Below are 12,698 nucleotides of genomic sequence, written 5' to 3'. Positions count from 1 at the left end.
TCGTTAAGGGGTTAATAGGAGGTGTAATTGGTTGCTATAGAAACAAAATAAATTGTTAGTATAAGGAGCTTATGTGTGAGGTAATAAGATGTCAGTGGGGAGACAGATAGAGAGAGACAGAAAGAGACAGAGAGAGACAGACAGTCAAAGAGACAGACAGAGGCATACAGACAGAGACAGACAGTAAAAGAGACATGCAGACAGGGAAAGAGAGAGACAGACAGGGAAAGAGACAGGGACAAGTAAAGAGACATGGAAAGAGACAGAGACAGTCGGGGAAAGAGACAGGGAAAGAGACAGGGAAAGAGACAGAGACAAGTAAAGGGACGGGGACATAGACGGACGAGGAGATTGACGGACGGGGACATAGACGGACGGGGACATAGACGGATGGGGACAGACGAAAAGACCCCTGGAAAGGGTCTATATATATATATATATATATATATATATATATATATATATATATATATATATATATATTGAGCCAGAGAAAAAGAGTGGTACAACTCCATATAATAAAAAAAAAAAAATTATTTCACATATAAAACACACAACATTATCAATAGCAAAATTCACAGCAGTAGATCCTCAAAAAAATGCGTGAGCTGGTATCATAGAACAAAAAGTGATTATAAACAGTTCATGCAGAAACAGGTCAGCAACATTTGACAATAATATTGTAAGCAGATAGTTTTGAACTATAATACCAAGGAGCAAACCAAAGGTCTATTGGGGCTTTAAACAGTCAAGCAGCCTACCAACTAGAAAGGTAATCCCTGTAAATTATATAAACGTCAAAGAGCTGAGCCCGTACTGACCAGTAAAGTGGATACCGCAACACCTGCCTGTCCCAACGCGCGTTTCACTTTCTTCCTCAGGGGACGTACGTGCTTACAATATTATTGTCAAATGTTGCTGACCTGTTTCTGCATGAACTGTTTATAATCACTTTTTGTTTTATGATACCAGCTCACCCATTTTTTTGAGGATCTACTGCTGTGAATTTTGCTATTGATAATGTTGTGTGTTTTATATGTGAAATAATTTTTTTTTTTTTTATTATATGGACTTGTACCACTCTTTCTCTCTGGCTCAATATATCATGTTGTGGTTATCCAACACGAGTTGTTTGGATTAGGATAAATATATATATATATATATATATATATATATAAATATAAAATATTTTTTTATTTTTTTTATTTAGCATCAGGATACTCATTTCAAAAATCCTATGTGTGAACATGTACATAAAATTGGGGGAATAAGAAAGCTTAATGACTTTTAATAGTGGAACATGGGTTACATGTGTTTTTAACCACTATGCACTGGGTTCGAGGATCATGTGCATTCTTCGATACACCGCATTTTTTCCTTGTTTATTCTTATGGACTCTAGTTTCTGGACACTTTCTAGACACTTCAGCTTGCATAAAGAATTCTGGAGTGCATCTGAAATACTTAGCTCGTTCCGCCTGTGGTCGCATGCCACCCACTTTGCGACTACCATATTTGTGGTCACCATGATATTTCACCATCGATTTGTATTTTAATTTCTCAATAAAGATTTAACACTTTTGTCTACAATTTTGGAGCTGGATTCTTTTAATCATCTATTGGTCTAAACACAGTGGTCAGGGCTTTTATCCGTGCTCCACATGCAACTTTACCGTTTCAGGCGAGTTAGTTATTTTTTCTATTTTTACAAACTACAGTGGTGTGCTCACCTGATAGGGTTGTGTGATACACATCACTGTATGGGGATAGAACATCGGCTGTTGCAAACAAAAGTGCAGATAGAGTTAAACCGGAAAAATTATGCTAGATCTGCGCTGCTGTGAGAAATTATCCGTGTAAAAGGAGTCCAGCACGCATGGGGGAAGAACATGCATTCAACGCATTTCAAAGCTATCCTGCTTCTTCAGTAGAAACAACAATACCACACACCACATCTATATATTTAATTTTTATTATTCATTTTGTCATATTCAATATATATAATGGAATGTGCTATATGTCTGTATTATTCTACCTCATTGTAATACTTTGGGTGATTATATGCTATACTTCCATTTGCTTTTTATGATTAACACAACATTGGCCATTTTTTTATGCCAGTCTACTACTGTTTAGCATTTCGATTCACTGAGGTCTGTCACCCAGACTGGTTCAGACAGCTCCGAGTGAGTATTACCAATCAAAAATACTCACCGTATCGTTGATCGTTGACACGTCGTTCATTTTCAAAATCTCGATCGTTGTGGACATAGGTTGTTCGTCATTCCTGAGACAGCACACATCGCTACGTGTGACACCCTGGGAACGACGAACAACAGCTTACCTGCATCCTCCGGCAACGAGGTGGGCGTGACGTTAATGTGGCTGTTCTCCGCCCCTCTGCTTCTATTGGTCGGCCGCTGTGTGACGTCGCTGTGACGGCGCACGAACCTCCACCTTAACGAAGAGGTTGTTCGCCGCCCACAGCGACATCGCTAGGAGGGTAAGTATATGTGACGGGTGTTATCGATATTGTGCGCCATGGACAGCAATTTGCCCGTGATGCACAAACGACGGGGGCAGGTGCTTTCGGGTACGCTCGTTGCGTGTAAAGCCCCCCTTTAGTTGCTATACCTCCTTCCAAGTCATGACATGCGCCGTCAAATATGTCCAGGATGCCAGGCCAAAGAGTGTAGGCACAGAAATGAAGACATGCTGCCACAGAGGACCAGACTGGACACTAGACTAGTACAGCTCCAATCGAATGGCATTGATAAATGGTCTTTATAGTGATAAATGCATTTTTTTCATCATGAAGTGCAAATGAAAATATAGCATACAATTGCCTATAGTAAGTATTGTAATAATGTAGTATAATAAAGACATATAGCAACCTCTATAAATATAAGATGGGTCCAGTCCATAGTGCAATATAGCACACTGGTCCAGGAGAACGAGTGGGCCTCGGCCTCGCTGGACGCGGCCAAGGCATTTGACTCGGTAGAATGGCCATTTTTATTTGCATGCCTCCAGAGATTCGCCTTTGGGCCTAAATTCAGTAATTGGATTCATATGTTGTATAGGTCCCCGACAGCCAGATACTAGTCAATGGTGCTATGTCTACACCCTTCTCATTGATTCGGGGCACAAGACAGGGATGCCCTCTGTCTCCAGCATTGCTTGCACTAGTTATTGAAGCTTTGGCAATTAGAATCCGCTCTCATCCACAGATCACTGGAATCACTATAGCCGGCCGCACAGATCAAATAGGATTGTATGCGGATGACATGGTTGTCTTCTTAAATCAAGTGCAAGAGACTCTACCAGTGGTTATAGACACTATAGATAAATTTGGCGAGTTTTCGGGACTACGCATCAACTGGGATAAGTCGGCTTTGATGCCATTAATGTATGGGTCTAGAATTTTAATGGAGGGTAGGTCACCTCTGCAAGTGGTAACTAGCTTTAAATACCTGGGAATACACATACAGAAAGACCATACACAGACCTGCAGACGAGTATAACACCACTTCTGGAGCACGTTAAACTTAAATATAACTTGTGGAGCAAGCTACCCCTGTCAGTGGTTGGCAGAATAAATTTAATCAAAATGATATTACTTCCACAGCTTAGTTATACACTACAACATAGTGCAGTATCAGTGCCCAAATCCTTCTTCTCAATGTTGAACTCGCTTACTACCTCTTTCATATTTGGGAAATCCAGACCCAAACTTCGGTTATCCATTTTACAGAGATCCAAAAGACTGGGAGGGATGGCTTTACCGGAGTTCTTCCTCTACTACCTCGCGGGACAGCTTAGAGCACTAGAGACTTGGATGCCTGGATGTCAGCTACCAAACTCTGAGAGTCACTTGGCACACGCGGCTGGGACTGATTGTTTAGTGGGTTTTCTGGAATCAGATGGACTGAGCACACCACGGCAATTACCCCTCCTCAGATTGGCAAGATTAGTCTGGCGACAAGCCAAGAGGGTGGTACACTTCGAAGGGGTGGTGGCGGAACTCCCATTATGGGGGAATAGCCACTTCCATACTCTGAGAGATCACCCCTCGGCGCAATTCTGGGCCAATCACAGCGTCAGTGCATTAGGTGATCTTTTTGTCCCGGGAACCACAACCTTCAAGTCCTTTGAACAAGTCCAGATTGAATATAATGTTACAAGATCACAGTTTTTTAGATACATGCAGATTCGCACAGCGATTCAATCCCACAAACAGAAAATTGGAGTGAGGAAATTGATATCATCACTTCCTATGATAGGTTTTCTAAAATCACAAGGACCTCGAGGCCTAATCTCAGCTATATATACTAACCTGTTGTCGGTGAGGGTGGAGTCGGACCCCTTGCCAGCCCAGGATAGATGAAAATCTCTAATTCCCTCTCTACCGGGAGAGGAATGGGAAGAGATATTGGAATCCCCGACTGCGGTATCCCCTTCGGTTAATAATAAGTTGATTCAATGCTACATTGTCCACCAGGCATACCTTACTCCAACTCGATTATTTAGTATGGGCCGTTCTCGTACATCGGAGTGCCCGAGGTGTCATCTCTCAGGGGTAAATTTCATACATATGATTTGGAGCTGTCCCAATATATCTTCGTACTGGCGGGGAGTGACATCTCTGCTGACATCGATTGTGTCGATTCCTGTTTTGTGTGACCCTTTCATATGCCTTTTTGGGGTAATGGAGGAAGAGTCCTGGGATCATTACATGACAATATTCCTCAGAGAGGCATTGTTTCTGGCTAGGAAATTAATAGCTCTGAGGTGGATGGGAGATTCAAATCCAACTGTGCGGTCCTGGGTTAAACTAGTCAATGCAACCATAGTCTATGAGCGGGTGGTATATTATAATAGGGGTGCCCGGGAAAATTTAGCAAAATCTGGGGTTTGTGGAATTCTTTTCCAGACACACTTGCGGAGGTTTGAGGGAGATTATGTGGATAATGGTAGTTCTCGTTAGATGTTGGGATATGAAACACTGTCCAATGGTATATTGAGATATAATATAGCACATTCTGTTTTGCCCAATAATTGCCTAACTCAAGGTGTATGGGGCTTTTTATATATTGAGTATGACAAAATATACTAATTCTAGATTTGATTACATGCTTACATATAGATGTCCTACGTTTCCATCACACAGACATAGTGCTGTTTGATTCAGCCTTGGTAAAGTATAGCTCAGCCTTTGTTCACACTGCATTTATATCTGGAATGAATGCCTAGAGCCTATTGATTCATGCATAGTATTTATCCTTGCTGAATCCGCTGCCGAACGTGCATTGTTTTTCATTTGTGATGACTGGATGTTTTTTAATACAGCAATTTAGAAACAGGATGTACTGAATCTGCAGCTTGTACATAACTCAGTCCTTACAGGCTTTTTTTTTATGTCCTACTTTGCTCTGTTGTCCCCTAATTTGGCTGTCAGGACAGCCAATTGCTGCTATTCATATGTAACTCATACAAATCTGCATCCTTCTATGCTATTTCACTTTGACTTATATTAATGTGATAAAAATACTTGTTAAATTATCAATTATGTTCACGGGAGGTTGCTAAAGTGCAGAACAGCATGTGGGGCTCTTGATAAATTTAGTAATAGCATCTCATTATATGGTATCCCACTAAACAAAAGGTGAACTAATGCAATTAATTTACAGCGATATCTGTAAAGCCCCTAAAACACAAGTTTATTACACAGAATTGTCTAATCAGAATCATAATAAATGCAGTGTTGTTTCTTGGTGAAATAAAGTATAGCAATATACAGTATAATTTTACACATTGATCAGAAATAGTGAAATGGACATTTTCTAAACATGAAACACAATAATGAATTAAAGAGATTATCCAAAACTTAGTTTATTTTTAATTATGGAGCTAAGAACTTTCAGGCAGGTAGTTGCTAACTGAATGCCGGTTCTACCCAATGCCAATCCCTCCCAGACCACTCCGTCCGGTGATCTGCAGCTTCCGATGACGTCATATCAACAGAACAGCTTCTTCTCTGCCACTCTGTTTTGCTGCTGGGGCGTCACTACCGATTTCATGCTAATTAATCGGTAATATTAACAGTATTATAAAGTGTTTTTTACATTCTACACAGCGGCCTGGGATCTTTTATACAGCATGTTAGAATGCTGTATATAAGAGCCCACTGGTGGTGGCCGCAGCTTATAGGCCGAGAAACTGGTGACAGGTTCCCTTTAATATGAAGTGGTGGGAGAATGATTTTGTTCTTGTCCACCAGCAGCTTGTTGATAATATTTGCAACACCAACAATCATGTCTTCCCTTGTAGGCCATGACACTTTTGTGCAATTATCTGGATTTTGTGTATCTAGATTGCTGTCCAAACAAGACGTTTACCATCTTCAGATAAACACAAATCGACCACTGATGTTCATGATAACGGATTTTCTGTAATACGATTATTAGATTTTCAAGTTTTCTTGAGTGAGCAATGGGAAGAGATGCATAACAGTTGCCATTGTGCAAAAAAACACATTTCAAACTTCTACTAGAGCGGTCTATAAAAAGCCGCCAGTCTTCTGGTCAATATTCTGTTAGCACCAATTGAAGTACAATTCCTGGGATATCATTGCAGTATCCAAGTTCTTCCCCTTGGTTGAAGTCTGGATGCTAAAAGGTCAGATGATTGCTTGGACAGATTTAAGTCTTGAATCAGATCATTCAGTTATATTTGAATTAAGGCCCCGTCACACACAACGAGATCGCTAACAAGATCGTTGCTGAGTCACAGTTTCTGTGATGCAGCAATGATCTCGCCAGTGATCTTGTTATGTTTGACACCTACCAGCCCTCAGGCCCCTGCTGTGAGATCGCTAGTCATTGCAGAATGGTCAGGATCATTTTTTTCAAAGGCGATGTCCTGCTGGGCAAGGCAAATCTCTGTGTTTGACACTGTGTGACAGGGTCCCAGTGACTGCCAAGATCGTTATACAGGTCGCTACTGCAACCTGTATCGTTACTGTGTCGTTGGTAAGGCCTGACTGTGTGACATCTCACCAGTGACCTTCCAGCGACTTACCAGCGGTCCTTAACATGGCGTATCATTGTCGGGATCGCTGGTAAGTCGTTGTGTGTGACTGGGCCTTTACTGAGATAGGAGATGGCCATTGTTACTGATGAGATTCTATGTAGAAAAAAGAGGGAGGCGGCGGACCTCTGCCTATAGCTTCTCCCTCTGCCTATAGCTCTCCCCCTCCTCCCATCGCCACAGGCTATGTGCACACGGTGCGTTTTTTAATGCGTTTTTATACAAATCTGCACTAATATCTGCATGCCTATCCTGAAGCCAGCAAAGTCTATGAGATTACAGTGGATGACCTGGTAAACACTGGTATGGGAACCTCTTTTCCATGTGGAGTAGAAGTCTTGTTGATTCCAAATCAGGATAATCCCACCAAGCTTTCAAGGAATAATTAAAGCCTTTAATCTTTACAACACAAAAATAACAATCATCATTGTGGGTTTTCGGTTCTCTCCATATGATTGGCACACCAAAGTTTAAACTTTTTCTTTCACCATTTGTCCACTGTCATAGACACTCCCCATGTTTTCTAAACCATATGTGGAGCCCAAGAGTTAGCCTGGTCTCCAAGCTGTACTTCAAAATAAGCCAGATATACTCGATGCACAAAATCTGTGATATTTCTTTGTTTTTCAGCCATGTACTATCCACAGATGTAGCAGAATATATCTGCACAGTTCCTGCCCTTCTTTGTGGTCATAATTTTTAAATCTATATATATACTTATTAAAGGCAGAATGTATCTAATATATAAAGTTGAATGTGTGTATGTATGTGTGTATGTGTGTGTGTGTGTGTATGTATGTCCGGGATTGGCATCTGCACCGTCGCAGCTACAGCCACAAAATTTTGCACACTCACACGTCTGGACCCCAAGAGCATCATAGGCTATGTTGTGAGGCGAAATTTTAACCCAATTTACCAATCAATTTTTCCCCTATCTACATAATGGGGAAAAAGTGAAACAAAAAGCGTATCTGCACCATCACATTTACAATCACAAAATTTTGCACAGACACCTCATGTGACGCAGGGAATGTCGTAGACTATATTTTGACAGGAAAATTTAACCCCGCGCTTTACAGTTACTCTGCAAAAACATGCCTTCTTTAAAGTAAATGGAGCCTAGAACTACAGGTTATTAGTAGGACCTGTGAGTGGTTGCTAAAGGAACAAAAGACATTCATAGTATAAGAAGCTTATATGTGAGGTAATAAGATGTCGGTGGGGAGACTGACAGAGAGACGGACAGAGAGACAGTGAGACAGACAGAGAGACAGACACAGGCAGGGAAAGAGACAGAGTGATAGAGACAAATGGTGAAAGAGACAGACAGAAGCAGATGGTGAAAGAGACAGACAAAGACAGACGGTGAAAGAGACAGACAGACAGACCTGGAAAGAGACAGACCTGGAAAGAGACAGACCTGGAAAGAGACAGACAGACATGCAGACAGGTACAGTGACAGGCAGACAGGAAAGGAGGAGACTGTCAGAGAGACAGACAAAGATAGATGGGGAAAGACACAGACCTTGATAGAGACAGACGGGGAAAGAGACAGAGAAATAGAGACAGACAAGGAAAGAGACAGAAAGAGACAGGCAGACAGGGAAAGAGACAGACAGGAAAAGACACAGACAAAGAGACGGGGAGACAGACGGGGAAAGTGACAGACCTGAGAAAGAGACAGATGAGGAAAGAAACAGAGATAGAGACAGAAAAAAAAGAGACAGACAGAGACAGGCAGACGGGGAAAGAGACACACGGGAAAAGAGACAGACCTGAAAAGAGACAGACTGAGCACATTACTTGGCCAGTTTAGTTAAATCTGTGTGGAATATCTGTGGTGTTGAAATATATGTTGTGAAATGCTTCTATTAGCTTAGTTTTTGCCTTTTAATAATTACATTTCTATCTATTTGTTTTGTGGTTTTTGTGTGCAGAATACATTTTTGTTAATACATTCTATTTTGTTAACAACAGTTATTAACCCGGGCGAAGCCGGGTAGTACAGCTAGTTGGGTATAAACCAAGACTGGGTTGACAAACTTTTACAGTAACCGACTTCTTTCCCCAGCAAATTCACAGTAGAATTCTTGCTTTTACAGTCACTTTTATAGCATTGTAGGCCTACAAATTGAAATACAAAATAAATATATATATATATATATATATATATATATATATATATATATATATATATATATATATATATATATATATATATATATATGGGTATTTCATCATCTAAGATACTGTTAAAGAGTCAATATACAGACCAAAAGCGATTGCATTTGTTATCACACACAAGTTGCATTGGGGGAATGCGTTATTTTCATGGATGTCCATTATCTCAAAAACTGGAAGCAATTTAGCAGAACTAATGGGATTGTTTATTTCAGCACCCTCAAAATACCCTAAATCCATTCAAAAAAGCTTGGCATCTGAAAAAATATTTTTTTTTGTAGACCTGTGTTATCAGTACATTAAAATTTCAAATTACTTTGGTCAGTTTCAAGTTGTTTTAGTGACTATTGTGTGTTTTTCTTGCCTTAGAGGGATTATCCAGTCTAGTAAGAAAAGTCTGCAGTCACTCTGTGTGACTGCAGACTTATAAATTCTCCCAGCGCATGCACTGTGTCACTGCGTGGATTTGCCGGTGTGAGAGCGAGGAATGACAATCACATGACCACAAGTATGTGATTTGCAGACTCCCAGCCAGAACCCACCTATTAGGCCAGTGCAAGGATGTGCCCACTAGATGTGGCTCAGCCTTGCGCTTCGCTCACTAGTTGGGTTCTGGTGGGAGTATGTATGTGCATACTTTACCGCCGTTCTCAACTCAGACACCGGCAAATCCTCATAGTGCAGTGTGTACACTGGGAGGATTCTCAAGTCTGCAGTCACAGAAAGAGACTGCAGACTTTTTATTCTATACGGGACAACCCCTTTAGCAGAAGGGTACCTACAATTTTGTCTTTGTTTGTACATTACTAAATAAAATGAAGAGGAAAGCCAAATACCTTATTGTTTGCAAAAAATGTCATATATTACAATCCTGTGAGGAAAACATCTAAGAAATTATATTATAGTAGTCTTAAGGGGGTTTTACACGCAACAACATTGCTAACGAGATGTCGTTGGGGTCACGTAATTCGTGACGCACATCCGGCCTCATTAACGACGTCATTGCGTGTGAAACGCAGGAACGACCGTTAACGATCAAAATGACTCACCTAATCGTTGATCGTTGACACGTCGTTCTAATCCCAAATATCGTTGCTGTTGCAGGAATGCAGGTTGTTCGTCGTTCCTGTGGCAGCACACATCGCTATGTGTGACACCGCAGGAACGAGGAACAACATCGTACCTGCGACCGCCGGCAATGAGGAAGGAAGAAGGTGGGCAGGAAGTTACGGCTGCTCATCTCCGCCCCTCCGGTTCTATTGGGCGGCCCCTTAGTGATGCCGCTGTGACGCCGCACGAACCGCCCGCTTAGAAAGGAGGCGGTTTGCCGACCACAGCAACATCTCTAGGAAGGTAAGTATGTGTGATGGGTGTTAGCAATGTTGTGCGCAACGGGCAGCGATTTGCCCGTGACGCACAACCGATGTCGCTGCGTGTAAAGCAGCCTTTAGAGTTAGAGGTTATATATTGGAGAATTATGCATTTGTTGCATAGCCTTACTGGATCTTCAGCATGCAACATGACAGCTAAATTAAAGAATGAAAGCATCTTATAAATAAGGTGACGACTTTAAATGGTAGGTATAATGCTATACAGAGCACGGCACTTCTGACTATGTTAGTGTGAAATGGTAGGATCTAAACCCGTAAATTAAGTATAAAAGTAACCAGACACTCCAATAACGTGGAACGCAATTTTTTTTTAATGCTTGAAAAGCAGACAATCATAACAAACATTTTGGTCTTGAACATAGACCTTCAGTGAGACATGCTGCTGAGGAAGTGCTGTTTGTACTGGTCATCAGGGGTGCACGCGGTATCTACCGCTTGTGAGACTCACATGTTTGTTATATTGGATTGGCTGCTGTTCAAAAATTAAAAAAATTGTGTTCCACGTTATTGGAGTGCCTCGTTACTTTTATATATAAATGGTAGGTAGGCATTTTTTTCGATTAAAGACCACACACACAGAAATAACAGCTAATACCACAACTGCAACTCAGAAAAAAAAGTTTCCACTTATTATTTCAGTTAACGTGTTGTTTTATTTGCAGGACCGAAAATGGAACACAGCCTGCAATGCCTGCTGTTCTTCTTTTCAGAAAGTTGGGATTAAAGTTTCCAGGTATAATTTAAATTAAACATTTATTATGTGCATTTGATAGCATATATAATGTGCATTACAATTTACTGCATAATGCATACTTTAACTACAAAATCACTAAGTATAAGGAAATAAATGGTTAGTTCACAAAGTAAACATTAATTTTTGAGCACAATACTGCAGTCTATGTATGTATCTGTATGTGAAACTTGACTATCTTGGCATATACATTTCATCACTAATAGAGGTGGGCAGACTCAAAGAAAACCGGGACCGGCGAGTCCCTGTTCCCTTTTTTTAAAACTCGATACCAATCCAGAATTTGGTCTTCGTATAAGTCTATGGTGATCAGAAACCGTAGATTAAAAATGTTGGTAAAAGGGATAGAGCGATAGGAGCGGGGGTGCTGTACTCACCCATGCTCTGTCATTGCGGTAGGCTGCTTCTAGGTCCATCATTCACTTCCGGAGCAGCCTTCTTTGAATATACACTGCTTTCCCCACCTACCGGTGCGTGTGATTGGTTGCAGTCAGCCATGCCCCCACACTGAGTGTCAGCATGTCAGCTGACTGCTTCCATTCACAGGCTTGTCTATATCGCAGGTCGAGGTCACACTGGCGTATGGCATCAGATGCGAGAGCATCGGATGTGATATGCTAACAACCCATAGGTCAGACTCTGCTGCGAGCCATAAGGCGGGCTTTACACACTGTGACATCGCTAGCAATTGCTAGCGATGTCGAGTGCGATAGTACCCGCCCCCGTCGCACATGCGATATGTGGTGATTGCTGCCGTAGCGAACATTATCGCTATGGCAGCTTCACACGCACATACCTGGTCGGCAACGTCGCTGTGACCGCCGAACAATATCTCCTTCAAGGGGGAGGTGTGTTCGGCGTCACAGCGACATCACTAAGCGTCCGGCCAATAGAAGTGGAGGGGCGAAGATGAGCGGGACATAACATCCCGCCCACCTCCTTCCTTCCGCATTGCTGGTGGAGGCAGGTAAGGAGATGTTTGTTGTTCCTGCGGTGTCACACACAGCGATGTGTGGTGCTGCAGGAACGACAAGCAACATCGTACCAGTAGCAGTAACGATATTATGAAAAGGAGCGACGTGTCACCGATCAACGATTTTTGACGCTTTTGTGATTGGTGATCATCGCTCCTAGGGTTTACACGCTGCGATGTCGGTAACGGCACTAGATGTGCGTCACTAACTACGTGACCCCGACGATATATCGTTACTGATGTCGCAACGTGTAAAGCCCGCCTAAGGATAGGCTATCAATGTAAAAGTAGTGGCAAACTTTAATAGTTTTGCT

The 12,698-nt window shown here is 41.7% G+C and overlaps 1 protein-coding gene across 1 annotated transcript in view; it reads left to right on the top strand.

Moving 5' to 3' along the window:
- The window catches only part of LOC142303383 (uncharacterized), a 140,988-nt gene that overhangs the window by 65,231 nt on the left and 63,059 nt on the right, over positions 1–12,698 (top strand). Inside the window, exon 5 of the mRNA XM_075344687.1 lies at positions 11,323–11,393. Coding sequence (XP_075200802.1) covers positions 11,323–11,393 — 71 coding nt within the window. The remainder of the gene's footprint in view (positions 1–11,322; positions 11,394–12,698) is intronic.

This window comes from Anomaloglossus baeobatrachus, chromosome 4 (genome assembly GCF_048569485.1).
Source record: "Anomaloglossus baeobatrachus isolate aAnoBae1 chromosome 4, aAnoBae1.hap1, whole genome shotgun sequence".
Taxonomy (NCBI): domain Eukaryota; kingdom Metazoa; phylum Chordata; class Amphibia; order Anura; family Aromobatidae; genus Anomaloglossus; species Anomaloglossus baeobatrachus.
This window is presented reverse-complemented; position numbering and strand designations above follow the sequence as displayed.